Genomic DNA, 15,250 nt, shown 5'->3' on the forward strand with positions numbered 1-15,250 from the left:
AGCGCCAGATCGCGCCACAGCAAGGGGAAGTTGGCAACTAACTAAATATAACATAATAAATAAACATGTAAAATATACAGATGAATGTGGCCAATTGGTCACTTGCTGTTTGCAATTACATCAAGAAACATTCCACCATTTATAAATATATATTTTTTAATTACCAGAAATATAAAAGATTGATTTAAGCATGGCAACGCGGCACAGAATGTTTACTTTTTTAAACACATGGTAAACGCGTCAAGAGGTATGTAGGTATATGTGGCGGTGGTCGTGGCAGTTCTGCTGGCATTTACCGTAACAGGTGTCACTCTGTGATGTATTATCTGAAAATTTGGGAAGAAAAATAACCAACAGCATATTTCCTGGATCCTTCTTAATGAGGATCTTAAAAATTCGAAAATTGTGTACGTTTATTATACATTATACAGTTTATTTTTATCAGATGCTATTTATATTTAATTTTAAATAAAAATATTTAAAATAATTTTTGACCATATGATATTTGATAAACAAATATAATTTACGAATCTTTGAAATCTTCGCAACGAAGAACGAGGAGAAGCTTGATTCGAAAAATATAATAAGTAGAGAAGCATTTTAGGTAAGGTAAGGTAAGGTCCACCTGGCATCCAAATCTATTCCACGAGTTCCACACGATAGCACATCCGAAGCCCCCACCTTCCCCCAACTTCTATCCTTCTTCTTATCCAATCCTTCGTTTTTTCCTTTGTTGATCTCTTCCCTGTCTGTCCCCACTCGCAACCTTAACATTCATAATAATTTGAAAAGGGTGTTAGTCATTTCTGTACATCATATCTAGCAGATTATATAATATGACGGTTGATGAGTGAATTTTTTTTTAAATTTTTTTAAAATGAAATTCGAGGAATGTTAGGTTTATTATCTAGTTGTATCATCATTTATACCATCTTTTTAACATTAACTATGTTAAAGTTCACCAACATATGTGAGTCCCAGTTTTATTAGAAAGATAGTACAAATAAGTAGTAAGAATATCTTTTTTGATGTAATTTAACCATCAACTACAACATTATGTAATTCATAAAATATGGTCAAACAAAATATTTTTTCTAATATTTTTCTTAGAAAAATGAAACAGCTACTTTTTGAGTTTGATTCACAAATAACATATTTGGTAGAATCATTAACTAATTTTTATGACTATGTACAACTTCATCCTTTTTGTGTCACCGGAGTAAAATACCATTGATAATAAGGAATTGAAGAAAAGGAAAATTTTGGTACCGCCAGTTGACATTTACTTTTTTGACTCATCCACTTGATATCGAACCTTCTTCTAATTCGCTCATGAATGTTCCATCTCATTTCGAGTTTGTTAGTCTTCCAAAACGTGTCGGTTAGTTCAAATTTGACAAGTTTTTTGACAAATGGAGAGTTATTAACATCCCAATAAGTAAATTTAGTGACGAGAGTAAATTAACTCGTGTTAGAAACTCAGAGGGGCGAATCGAAATCACAAAAATAAGGTAAATTTAATGACGTGAGTAAATTGGTTCGTGTTAGAAATTCAGAGGGATGAATTAGAATTTGCGCGTGAACTACTGTAGCTGGATAGTGAGCACTACGATTGAGTGTGAAATGTGTGTAGAATATTTTACAGTTAAAAACCGTCACAGAAACACGCACTCTGCCATTTCTCTCGACATGCAAAACCAATGTGCGCAAGTGGGTCTTCTCTGGCTCTCTGCCGCCACCAACTCACGCCGACTCGGTTTTGACTCGGTTGCGCCGCCCATCCAAAAACGTATATAACGCGCCACAAAATTAAAAAAAAATGAATAACATCCGCAGAGCTGATAGAATTTTGGGAAAAATAATTAATTGAATATTCCAATTACTTCCACAGCATGTTTATACATAAATAAAATAATCCAAATCCACAAAAGAAAATTACACGCCGAATATTAATTCAAATATTTAATTTCCTAATTTAATGCCTACGGGAACTGATTCGCGGAGTCGGTCTGAATCGTCGTCCTAATTTTGTTGGTCCTGTGAAATCTCCATTTTGGGCTTCACCATCAGCAGGAGCCTGGGCTTCTTCGTCGGGTGGGGGCTCTCCACCTCGTCCTCGCCGGATACGAAGAAGTCGCGGGAGAAGTCGGGCAGCGCCGGCAGGTTCAGGTCAAACGTCTCTCGGGGGTGGCCGTGGCTGACCGCGTGAGAAGTTGACCCGACTCCCTCAGAGGAAGTTATAGCGCTTGTGGTAGCGGTGGATCCTGCGGCGCCGCCATCGTAGTGGCAGCGCTTGTGGCCGCCCAAGGCTTGACCGGTGGGGAAAGACTTGTGGCATATGGAGCACTCGTGGGACCTTCCCGAAGGGGTGGCGGTGGTGGTGGCGGAGGTTGTGGTGGTTGAGGACGTGGACGGGCCTTCGACGGCCGATCCGGCAGCAGAGCCTTTTCGGTGGCTGGCCTTGTGTCCTCCGAGGGCCTGGTAAGAAGAGAAGCTCTTGTCGCAAACAGAGCACTTGTAGCTCAGGTTAGCCGGCGGCGCTGCTGACGTGGAGGGCTCCATAGAAGGGGATTGAGTGATGATCTGGTGTGAGGCGGCGGAGGTTGTTGCTTTAGTGGCCATGGTATCGGCGAGGTCTCCATCTCTATTACCGCGGGCGAGCATGATGAGGCAGAGGGCGAGGTACTCCTCCTCCTCGGTATGAGGGGTGTCAAGGCGTGGACGCTTGGAACGCTTGCGTTTGGTCCACGGCTCGACATAGCTGAAGCTCGAGGCTTTGGTCTCGAGCTGGAAAGGAGACGATCCGGCGAGTGTTGGCGAGTTGAGAGCTTGCAGAGCCATCTGATGCTTGCTAATGAAAATTTGAGAGATTCTGTTTTTTTTTTTTTTGAGAGAGAGAGAGAGGATGGAGAGGTGAAAGACTTGAGAGTTGGAAGTGAGAGTGAGAAGTAGGGGAAGGGGGTATATAAAGCGACGAGGAAGGGAGGGGAAGTTGCGGTCCAAGTGGGAGGAAGTAGTAGTGTCCGTTTAAAATTAAATATCCTCCTTTTTATTTTATTTTAATTATTTGGGAAATAAAAGAGAGACTTGAGGGCAACGAAATTTACCACGTTTATATTTGGGAGGGGTGGGGGGTTGAGTTTTCTTGATGGCCAAGGAGGACTGGAGTGGGTCAAAGAACGGAAGGGGTGCCTACCGCCTGGGTGTGTGGGCCCACAACTGGACTCGGTTTTTATTTAACTTTTTAACTACAGAAGACTTGGGGCCCAAATACCGAAGACGGTTTCAAAGTCAAGGGTCTAGAGAGAGTGGACACTTTCTAAATCTTCTTTCTAATTTCTCAAACAAACGCGGTCCGGGTTTACGTGTTGTTTTGGGGTTTCAGTTGTACCGAGTATCATGTCTTAGGGCTGGTTTGGTATTGCTGTGCTTTGAAAAAAAACTGCTTCTGCTGTGTTGTGAGAATAAGCAGCTATGAAATAAAGCAGCAGAGTGTTTGGTAAACTTTTTTGTAAAAGTGCTTTTGAAAAAAAAGAGCAGTATTATAGTGTTTGGTAAACTCTTATGTAAAACGTGAAAAAAAAGCCGGTTTTTCAAAGTTGGGTTTTGCAGCTTCTTGTTTTTGGCTTTTTTTCACCCAAAACTGTGAAAAAAAGCTAAAGCTGAATGTTTACCAAACACAAAAACAACTCCCAGCTTTTTTTGATACCAGCTTTTTTCAGAATCACCTCAGTAACAAACCAAGCCTTAGTACGATTTCATGCTTTATTTTCGGAGAAGGGATCATTTTCAGATCTTTTTCTCTTAATTCATCAAATTTGAAAATTCAGACCGTTGAAATTTGATCTAACGATTACAAATAGGGGTTCACTTTAAAAGTTATAATAACTTTAGTCGTTGAATCAAATTTCAATGGTATGGATTCTTAGACTTGGTGGATTCGGAGGAAGAGATCCGAAGATGATCCCTTTCCTTATTTTGGGATGTATAAACATTTTTGCGACTTTTATCTGTTTTAGTTTTGGTTCCTTTAGTTGTTTCGATTGTCTTATAACATATGCAATTCACAAAATAATAAATATAACCAAGTCAGTCAATGTCACTTAATACTACAATTTAGTGGTATTCATTTTTATTTGTAAGTATGAGATTTCTTGCTGAAGGCGAATTTAATGTAGACGTCGTGTGTTAAAAAAAAAAAAAAAAAAAAACTAAGCCAATCGATTAGAACATTATAAATATACACTCGCACTCAATTTCAAATCATTGTAGCATAAATTTAAGGGAACTTTAAGGAAAAGTTCTTGGTACTGTTCACTTTAATAAAAAATCACATTTTTACACTAAAAAGTCAATTATGTACTATTCACCTTACCCTTTATTTTGTTCTTATCATTAAAATTTAAAATTTTCAAGTCATTTTTTTTAGTTTTCCTTACATTTAAACCATATTATTGTTAATCTATTGTGGGACTTAGTCTACTTCCTTACTCTCTTAATGTAGACATCGTTTGTTAGGAAAAAAAAAAAAAAAAAAACACTAAGCGGTCGATTAGAACATTATAAATATACACCGCACTCAATTTCGAATCCCTGTAGCATAAATTAGGATAATTTAAAATTTGTTACTTTGTTACTTTGTTACTTTATAAGATTGGAAAAGATGAGTAAACGCGGTCGGGTCCAATCTAATTTCCAACTTCCAATCAGAAAGCAGCCGACGTTGTATTTGCTCCCCACATTCAAGGAACCGCAGCGACATTTCCTGGTACTTTCGATTCCTTCTCACGCTGTATTAGTTGATAACTTCAGAGATGGGTTTGTCAAATTGGAAGTTGGCAACTTGAAATCTCAGTCAAAGCACCACCGTCATTGCTTAATTAGGGGTGATTAAGGCCTAATCCCGTGGGGTGTTTAGTTAGTGTGGTGGAGATTAACTGTGTTTAACTAGTGGTGCACAGAGACTGCGGATGAGGGGTCTTTTGTGCATGCCTAATTTTAGGCACCCCATTTGTAAATGTTGAGGAAATCTTTGCCTTTAATTGGGGTTTGTAATCTGATTACTACAAAAATTCTTATATCACATTACTTTAATTAGCCTGTGGTTTGTGAAGCATTAAACTTTGATTGGTATTTCATGTGCGCATTAATTTTCTCAATCACCTAATGAGCACACCAGAATCATATAAATGAAATTCTCTCATGTGCGCATTAACATAAAATATCTATCATCTTATATTTTTGGCACATTGTTTTATAAGAGAAATGCTTAAGACACTCTTTCAAAGTTGGGCTCTACATGGATTCTCTGTCACCTCACAGTTTAACGTCCATTCTCATGCCAACATTATAAAATATTGTGTCAAAAACCATGAGGTGGCATAGAGTTCATGGGAATCTCACTTTTAGAGAGTATCCTTGGTATTTCTCGTTTTATAATGTTGGCACGAGAATTGACGTTAAACTATGAGGCGACGGTTAGTCCACTTTGAGACAGTCTCTAATTACTACCGCATTATTTTGGTTCAAGAATTAAGTTAAATTTGGTTCACTTTATGAGAGGCCTTCTTAATTGGACGTCGGTACCACGTAGTTGTCAAGCCGAGACTCATTAAGTTGGATCGTAAGTGAGTGAATGGCGCCCGAATACGTAGTGTTAGTATCATTTGTAAGTTCTTTTATGTCTTGGATGTAAGAATAACTAGATGGCGTGGCATGATTGTCCGATATAGTTTGATAGTGTGATATTCCACTTAGCAATCTTGAATAAAATAAAAAACAATTTTACTAACGATCATGTAAATTTAAGTGATACGTTGTTAAGGTACTTCATCGTATATATCACTTACTCTCTTGTTTGTGTGTTTCAACTTCATCGGCCTCTATTTTAAAGTACAAACTAGTAAATCTGTATGTCAAATCCTGCTTTCTAATTCAATGTACACGTTTTAGCAGCCACAATATCCTAAACTACTTGCTAAGTTAATTGCACAAAAGACCCATAAATTGTCGTGTACTAACTCAACACTCAACAGTTTTCTAATTCGTCGTTCGTATTACAAATTTTATGTTGACCTGGAATATAATTTGTGTCGCCCACTTGTACTTTGTGGAAGGACCTTTTGATTATGTTTGAATTTGACTCCTCCATTTAGACGGCTTTTCTGGGATGGTTGGCTCTTGCGCTTGCTAGAAAGCAACAAGAACATCTGCAAAGCATCTGGATTACTGACCTAGTGAAGGGTTAATATCACAATTAATATTACATTAAACTAAATGGAGAAGCGGAGATCATTTGTATTTGAAACAGAGTGTGCTAAAGGAAATATCGCATCACTAGAACAATTCGTCACAGATACTATAATTTAGAACAACGTGGTCAAGAGATGTTAGTTATTTTGGTCTTGTTATGTGGGGTTATATTTGGGGTTATATTTTGATGAATACGTGAATAATCAAACTTTAAGAGTAGTGTGAATTTCTTACTTGAAGGAAGGGTGGTGTTATTCACACTGTTGACTGTGTTGATCGAATGAATTAAAAAAAATCAAACAACAGAAATTAACAAAAAATATGAAAGAAGTAAAATAAAGGTATAGATAGCATCAGCCTTAAAAGAAATAAATGCCTTATCGCCTAAGAGTTTTAGGTGGAGGTGTGTAGGATTCAGTCTGCCATGTGGCCTAATACTTAAAGACCAGGAAGGTTGCTGCCTTTTGCCAACTGCACTAAAAAATAGAGAATCTTAATGAAATACTTTCGGCATTGCATTGTTCACTTTTAACGAAAATGATATTTTTATTTTGAAAAGTCACTTCATATACTATTCACTTATACCTTTATTTTGTCATTTTCGTTAGTTTTTCTTAAAAAATAAGGACACTTACACCTTTATTTTGTCATTTTCGTTAATGTTTCTTAAAAAATGAGGACACTCAACAGAGAGAGGACTGGCCTACCCTTTGAGTTTATCTAAATTTCCTCTTAAGTCTAATTAAAACAAAATGATTAATAAGTTGCTTTGTGGCTAACAAGAAGTGGGATTAGTTACTGGGATTAGCTTAACGATTAAGGTGAGTAGAATGATGAGTAAGAGTAGACCAAAGACGTAGAGTTTGGCATTATAAAAAAAGATAAAAGTACACGTACAAGTAAAGAGTCCCTTGACACCCATGAGTTAGGAAGAAATCGTTGAGCACCGTCCTGAAGTGCGGTATAACTAATTGGTCTGTTACAATAGAGATGAAAAAAGAGTTTTCTAATATATAAAACTATAATCACGTGTTATAATATAAATGAAATTAATAATAATTTCCGGTGTTAAATACATATTTCTCCGGAGTTGGGGACGATGACATATGTCATTCAAATCGTGTTTTGCATTTTGGATGTTGCTAAGCTACCATACATACAGGGACACCCCAAAAGTAGATGTTGTTTAGCAATTATTTAAGAATTATTAATTATATTTATTTTTTTAAAGCCAGACATAAGAACATCAGTTAATATGTGGTTAATCACTTGTTTAAACAATTATCTAAAACAAAACAGAAAAAACGGAAAAAAAAAAAAAAAAAAAAACGAATAGAGCCAGCTGGGCATGAAAAGATAAGTGTTAAAGTAGTGAATAGGTCCATGTCGCAAGGTGAAGTCACTGCTTACCTACGATGTCGTTTGGCATAGCACGCAGCCCATATATTTTCATGTCAAAAGCTTGAAGTTTTATTGGTAAACAGACTAAATTTACAAAAACGTCTACGATGCACTCATAGCGCCGCAATAAGTTACGATATTGCTAAATAGTGAGGTTATCACAAATATATACATCGTTACTGTTATGTACTTGAGATCGACAGAAAACCTCCTACAACAAACTGAGTGGTTTAAAAAAAATCTTAATAGGGGAAACTTCTAGTGATCACCAGTAGAAGAAAACAGAAAATGTGATGAGAAAAGTGGTGGGATGCTTTTTATTCCCTTTAAATGAGGCACAACTAGTGGCTTTGTTACAACAATCCACTCTTGTAGGGGATTAGAAAGACTCAGATACATTTCAGCCTTCTCCTAACCACAGTCGTTTGATCTACCAGTGCTAGAAACTAAACCCAAAACGTGTAATGTGGAATACGAGCCTAAAACTCGTTTTCAATTACTGGCCCACTTTGTGATGGTTTTGGTGGTGTGTTTGGAAGCATGTGATAGTGGGTTTATATGTGGAAGAAGTTAGGAAGGGGCTGTTTTGAGATATGTTGACGTGTTTTAATACACTTAGGGCTGGTTTGGTATTGCTGTGTTTTGAAAAAAAAAAAAAAAACTGCTTTTGCTATGCTATGAGAATAAGCTCATTTTTGTTGTTTCATGTTTTCAACTTTTTTTTTTTCACCCAGAATTGTGAAAATAAGTTGTTTTTAAGTGTTTACCAAACACCTTTTTGAGCTTAGCCTTTTTTGATACTCACTTTTTATAAAAGCACCTCAATAGCAAATCAGTACTTACATAGGCGGCATATACTGAGCCCTTTTCATCCTTATCTTTCATTTACGCCAGTCGGCCCTTAAGTTGGGCCATATGGGCCTACTCAGTTGTACTTGTGGGTTGGCTATGATGTAATTACAATTCAATCCAAAATTTGTTGATCGAAACCCATTGCATCTGCATCTCACCTATTGCCATAATCAATTACATTCAGATAATAACAAATTCAAAAGGAAATCGGGTGGTTCCTCGAATCAGGAACATAATTTAGAGTCGTTGCGAAGAGTATAGCATGTCAGACATCATGCAATACCATTAGCTTGGCAACGCGTGTGGGCAACCAAAGTTTCATTGATCTTGAGAAGCAAAGCCTTCGAATCTTCCTCAATATGCCACCAACGGACATGTTAGGAGAACTCTCCTTCAAAGTTTTACTAAGGATTGGTTCCAATAACTTTAAAAGTGAGGCTCGTTATATACTATTTGTCATCTCACAGTTTAATGTCAATTTCCATATCAACATTATAAAATATTATGTTAAAAATACGAAATAACATAAAATTTATAGAAAATTTCACTTTCTTTTCTTAGCATTTCTCCTAATATCAATATGCCCATAGGACTTGTGTCAAATTTGGGAGTCCAACCGAAAAGCCTGCGACTGCCTCTTGGGTTTCTGACCTGAGAGAGTTGATGGGCCCATTGCTGTGTTGTTATTAGTGGTGAAAAAATTCCCAAAAATCCCTAACCAAACCGAAAAAATACCGATCCTAAACCAAAAATGTCCCAAATCAAATTTCTCAAAATTTTCGGTATGCTATCCTGAAAAAATACCGAAATTTCGGTATGGGAATCAGGATTGTCTTCCCAATATCTCGGTATTCCCATACTGAACCGAAAATATATATTTTTAATTATTATTATTATATATATTTACACATATAATAATATATATTATTATTTTAAATTATAGTTAGAGTTAATTTGAACTGTTGGATTGTTTCAAATTAATCTATGTCGTCCATTCCTTGTTATGCTTTCTCCCCGTCGAGGACTCGAGTGTCGTTTCGAACTTTCGATTTCATTTCTTACTCACTCAGACACAATCTCTCAGCTCAGCGCCTCAGCCACCGAGAGAGCCCTCACCTCATTCTCTCTGTCTCAAATCCAATTCCGGCCAGCCAATCACCGGCCCACTACCACACGGATCATCCACCGCTCTCTCTCCGACGGTGGACCCTTCCTTCACGACACAAAGCCACAGCCACCACCGGTCTCTCTCTCGCGATTCTCTCTATCTTGACTCTTTCTCGCGATTCTCTTTCTCAGAAGTCTCTGACTTTCTCATGTGATTTTCTCTCTCAGATTCAGACACAGGTAAATAAATAAGGGAATTAATTTAGGGTTTGTGAAATTTAATTTATGAATTCTAGATTAGGGTTTGTAATTTTAGGGTTTTTGAAATTTAATTTTCAATTAGGGTTTGTAAATTTAGGGTTTGTTTGGTTTCACAAATTCTATTTAATTGATTTAATGTTTCTTGGGTTTTTGCAGATTGGTGAAGGTCCGAAAGAACTGGGCTTTTTTGCTTTGCTTCTGCAGCTTTTGTGCTGGAGTTTTATTTACCAACAGGTAAATTTCTCAGATGAAGTAATCAGGAACTTATGGATTAGAACTTATGTTCGATGTCTGTTCTTTTAACCTAGTCGTAATATATTTTGTTCATTGCTTGGGGATAAAGTAATCAGGAAACATTGATATAGGCTTATGGATTAGAATTGTTTGTCTCCTACATTTGTGATGCCAATGGGCTAGACTGGAAAAGAGTGACCTGAACTTTTAGAATGTTGTACAAGATGTTGGCAGAGTTTTCAAATACTGTATGGTTTGCGCTTTTTGGTCCTTGTGAACCTTATGTATTTAAGCCTCTTGAGTTATAAGTGGTTGATTGTCTATGAATGTATAAAATTTGAAGTCTATGGGTCAATTATGTTGGGGATGGAAGAAGACTACACTAATACAATGAAGTTGTCATTCCTCTAGTAGGTGGTGCTTTGCTGCTTTCACAATCCTTACAAAGTTGCATTTCTTGTGGCATATTGCATTTTAGAACAATTATTTTCTTTGATTAGGTCCTCGTGTATGTTATTTCAATTCCTGTGGAGTTCATATAATGCTCACTTCCCAGCCAAATATTATAGCCGAAAAGCCCATAAATATTTCGGGATTCCCGATTGTCTCGAAATACCGAAACTATTTCGGATTCCAAAAAATTTGGTTTGAAATTGATCTTGAAATTGAAAATACCAAAAATTTCGGTTTGAGAATCGGCATTAAGTTTTGTTTCGGTATCCCATACCGAACCACCCCTAATTGTAATGATGTTTCAAAGCACCTCATTTCTTTTCTCGTCAAATTCCTTCACTTTCTCACACGCAGTCACCTTCCGCCCTCCCGCAGCTAGAACTTCGTCCTCCGCCGCCGCGCTGCCCTCCATTCGTTTCCCAAATTACAGATCCGCTCGCCCTCCCGCGCGCTGCTCTGGTAAAGTTATAAACCCTGCAAATCCTCAGCCCTGAATCTGTCGATGAATTATAAAATGTACATTTTTGCATGTTAATTGTCGGTCTTGTTGTGATGAAGGGTAGATCGCTAAGCTTTTAATTTCTCAGAAATTTCAGAAATTTTCCAATTTTTTTTTCCTTTTTTCGTCAAGCAATGAGTAATTTGGTCATCTGAAAAATAAATTTTATGGGGTTGGTGGATATTTTTATTTATTTTTCTCATATAAAACAAAAAAATGCAAGATTGTGACTATAGTTTCTGGGCCTCTTTTTTTTCCCTTGTGTGGTTAGTGAGTAAGAGTGAAGCGCTGAAAGTTGAAGCAATGGCAGCGGAAGACAGTAGGGATCCTCGCCTTGCTAGAATTTCATCTGCTATCAGAGTCATACCAGACTTCCCCAAGCCAGGTACTTTATATATATATACACACACACAATGTGTTTTTTCCTTGTTGGGTTCGATTCGATTTGTGATTTTGGGTTTTACTTGATTTCTGGTCTCGAATGGAGGTTTTGTGAGTTGTGCTTGGCTTTACTTTTTATGGCAGGGATTTTGTTCCAAGATATTACTACATTGCTCCTGGATACCAAGGCTTTCAAGGACACCATTGATTTGTTTGTTGAGAGGTACAAGGACAAAGAAATCTCTGTTGTTGCAGGTAATTCAATACATGCTCTCACTTTTAGCCAGTTATCCTGAATTCGTTTGTTCACGAAATTTTAACGGCTGTTTAGTTGCGCGCCACCTATGTTGGTCACTTATGAGATAAACTTTTATGGATAAGTATGTCATATATCTGCAAATTTAGTCGGTTTTTGGAATCAAACCGTATCCAGAGCATGGTCTTCAGCATTCTGGCGTTCATACTGATTCAGTGGCTGTTTAGTTGTATATACTGAACATTGGGGGTATGTTTATGGTCTGAAGTTTTATTATGACATAATGCAGGTGTTGAAGCTAGAGGGTTTATATTTGGCCCTCCTATTGCCTTGGCCATTGGGGCAAAATTTGTGCCCATGAGGAAACCAAAGAAGTTGCCTGGTAATATATCACACCTTTTTTCTTTTCCTCCTCTTATACTACATAAAATTTTGAGCTTTGAGAAGTTTCTCCGTAGGTGGGATTCGAGGGAATCATTGGTTAGTGACTGGCTTACTGGGAGAATTAGGATAATTTACTTTTTACCCCATCTCGTTGTAGATCTTGTTAAATACAACTTGAATGTTATTTTACTCACAGGATGGATTGATCATCTATACATCTTTCTTTACAATGCAAATGTTAACTCATCCAATTACAGTCTAGTTTTTTTATTCATATGTTAGACATAGTGCTATACCCAGTTATGCTGAGAAATTCTGAGTACTAGGAATGAGTGTTTTTGCCCTTGAATTGTGATTTTGCACTCTTGATAATACAAGAAGATTAATCCCCTCATGGCGCATAAATCAAGTCAAAATCAGACATTCACATTATGATTTTCAGTCTAATTACACTAATTTTGCTGTTGTGACTTTGGAATAGGAAATGGTAGAAAGAGTGAAAGTTAATCCGATAGCAAATACATAGATGCCAAAACTCACTGTTGCTTTAAATATATCACAACGAATAAATAACGAGTGATGGGTTAAATATCTTTATTCCTTCAGAAAGTTTGCTCCTTTGCATGAGTAAGTAGTGTTATTGTATCTTGTGGCTTTTCCTAACCACCAATTGGTTAAGAAATCATAAACAGTGTGGTTCTGGGTGTGCTAATATTATTTTACATTTTATTCACCCATCAAGTATCATGTGCTTTCGATAAATATAATTCTCAAGATGGCATGTAATCTAATATGTTTATGGTTCTGCAGGGAAGGTTATTTCTGAAGAGTACTCTTTGGAGTATGGAACAGATACTATGGAGATGCACGTGGGAGCTGTGGAAGCAGGTGAACGTGCCTTGATCATAGATGACCTCATTGCAACTGGGGGAACCTTGGGTGCTGCCATCAGGCTACTTGGTAGTTTGTCAAACCACAAACTTTACGTCTGAATGCTTATGGCCTTGCACAACTCAAATGTTTGCTTTTTTATTTTTTTTTTAATTGCAGAGCGTGTAGGGGTGCATGTCGTTGAGTGTGCCTGTGTAATTGAATTACCAGAACTAAAGGTATGACATTAAAACTCCCCTGATTAGTTGATGTTGAAGACGGAATCTGGATTTTGTTGCATTTTTTGGTACATTTAATGCACTACTGATGTGCTTATATGGATTGTTTCAGGGTCGGGAACGATTGGCGGAGAAACCATTGTTTGTTCTAGTTAGCGGAGACGCATGAGCAAGGTTTCTGTTGGGGCTTGCAGATTTTCAGAAAAGCAACTTGATTGTTAGCAGGGGCGTACGGTTGATTATCGGTTTGTTTACATTGGGTGATTGAAGAGCTAAACAAACTTGGTAGATGTATGTACCGCGTACTATGTAGAAATAAGTAGTTTTTCTCTTTTCACTTATAAATCTGGTAATATTGATTCAGTTTGATTTATGTCCAAAAAATTCAGCCGTTTTCGGATTGGGTCCAGTTTTATTTGATTTGTTATTACACCTGTTTTGCTCCTTGAAAATAAAAAATATTTAAAATATTTAAATTTAAATTTTAATCTTCAAATACCTTTATCTACCCATTATCTAATTAATAACATTTTAAAAACACATTACAACAAATCTTATAAGTTAATCAAAAGGGTTATTATCCAAAATGATCTCTGAGATTTGCATGATGAATAGAAATGGTCCCGAGATTGAAAATCAATATAAATGGTCTCTGAGATTGTTCACCATCTATGATTTTGGTCCTTCTGTTAAAACCTCTTTGGGTAATTTTCAAAGCTTCGTAATTCAATTGATTTTTAATCAAATTCGACTCATAATATATCACCAAATTCGACTCATAATATATCAAAATGAAGATAAGAAAGTGTAGAACAAGATTATACCTATTTGGAAGCCTAATGATTGTCGGAGATAGTCGGAAAATACCTTGAAAGGTGACTGATCTGCGGGAAAACTGGAAAACTCACTGGAAACTAGGTAAATTTTAAACGTTCAAAACTTATTCAATACTCAACGAAATCGAGTGATTCAAAAACGAAAATCATACTTCTCGACGAGACGAAGAGAATATTATCTTTCTTTACTGCTAACTCGCCGTGGTTTGGCCGGAAAATTGCTTGAAAATGGCTAACTCAAAAATGGTTAGCCATTTTTGAGCCGTTGTCCGACCAAACCACACGTGAGTTAGCCTTCGAAAAATGTACCATTCTCTTCGTCTCGTCAAGAAGTATTATTTTCGTTTTTGAATCACTCGATTTGGTTAAGTATTGAAGAAGTTATGAACGTTTAAAGTTTACCCAGTTTTCGGCGAGTTTTCCAGTTTTTCCGTGGACCAGTCACATTTCAGGCTATTTTCCGACCATCTCCAGTAACCATTGGGCTTCCAAATAGGTATAATCTTATTTTACACTTTCCTATCTTCATTTTGATATATTATGAGTCGAATTTGGTTAAGAAACGATTGAGTTACAAAGTTTTGAAAATTGCCCAAAATCGTTTTTAACGGAATGACTAAAATCATGGATGGTAGACAATCTCAGGGACCATTTTTGTATAATAACCCTAATCAAAATTAAAAAAACATTGTCAAGGTAGATAAAAAATTTTAAAAAAAAAATTGTGCAGTAGGTAGATAGTATTAATTAATCTACGATAGAGGTAGACTCTGAATAAAAAACGTATCGTATAGATAGATAATACAAAATGATCTGTGAGACATAATTACATATACACTATGAGCAAAAACATATCGTATAGGTAGATAATGACACACCCCGACCCGGAAAGTCCACTAGGACTCCGAATCGAGCTGTGCTGGCTGACACCCGGAAGGTGACGAAGCCATAGAATGTGATAATGTGTAAAGTGTGAATAAATTTAAACTTAAAAGTGCCTATATACACAACTACGCGGTGAGCGTATATGGACTCATTTCACACGTGATACAGAGCATAAGACAAGTACAGTGAACAAAGATAATAATTATACCATCAATATAAGCCACCAGAACTGGCAGTGCCACATGTCCTCGTCGATACGGAACCATGCTACTAGAACCTGGAGGGGTGTAAAAATAGAAAGTGTGAGTGGTCAAAACAATGATTTTCAAAATCATTTCCA

General features: G+C 36.9%; 2 protein-coding genes across 2 annotated transcripts; one reads left to right on the forward strand and one right to left on the reverse strand.

Moving 5' to 3' along the window:
* Positions 1-1,847: 1,847 nt before the first annotated feature.
* LOC137717812 (zinc finger protein ZAT10) lies at positions 1,848-2,952 on the reverse strand. The gene has a single exon (XM_068457297.2). The coding sequence runs from the start codon at positions 2,839-2,841 to the stop codon at positions 2,023-2,025; it is 819 nt and encodes a 272-aa protein (XP_068313398.2). The 5' UTR covers positions 2,842-2,952; the 3' UTR covers positions 1,848-2,022.
* A 7,550-nt stretch (positions 2,953-10,502) lies between these two features.
* Positions 10,503-13,585, forward strand: LOC137717270 (adenine phosphoribosyltransferase 1, chloroplastic). The gene is made up of 8 exons (XM_068456577.2): positions 10,503-10,521; positions 10,915-11,019; positions 11,331-11,444; positions 11,585-11,695; positions 11,986-12,078; positions 12,891-13,040; positions 13,131-13,189; positions 13,302-13,585. The coding sequence occupies exons 3-8, from the start codon at positions 11,363-11,365 to the stop codon at positions 13,356-13,358; spliced, it is 552 nt and encodes a 183-aa protein (XP_068312678.2). The 5' UTR covers positions 10,503-10,521; positions 10,915-11,019; positions 11,331-11,362; the 3' UTR covers positions 13,359-13,585.
* The last annotated feature ends 1,665 nt before the right edge of the window (positions 13,586-15,250 follow it).

This window comes from Pyrus communis, chromosome 8, assembly GCF_041283825.1.
Source record: "Pyrus communis isolate YQ-2024b chromosome 8, ASM4128382v1, whole genome shotgun sequence".
NCBI classification, from domain to species: Eukaryota; Viridiplantae; Streptophyta; class Magnoliopsida; order Rosales; family Rosaceae; genus Pyrus; species Pyrus communis.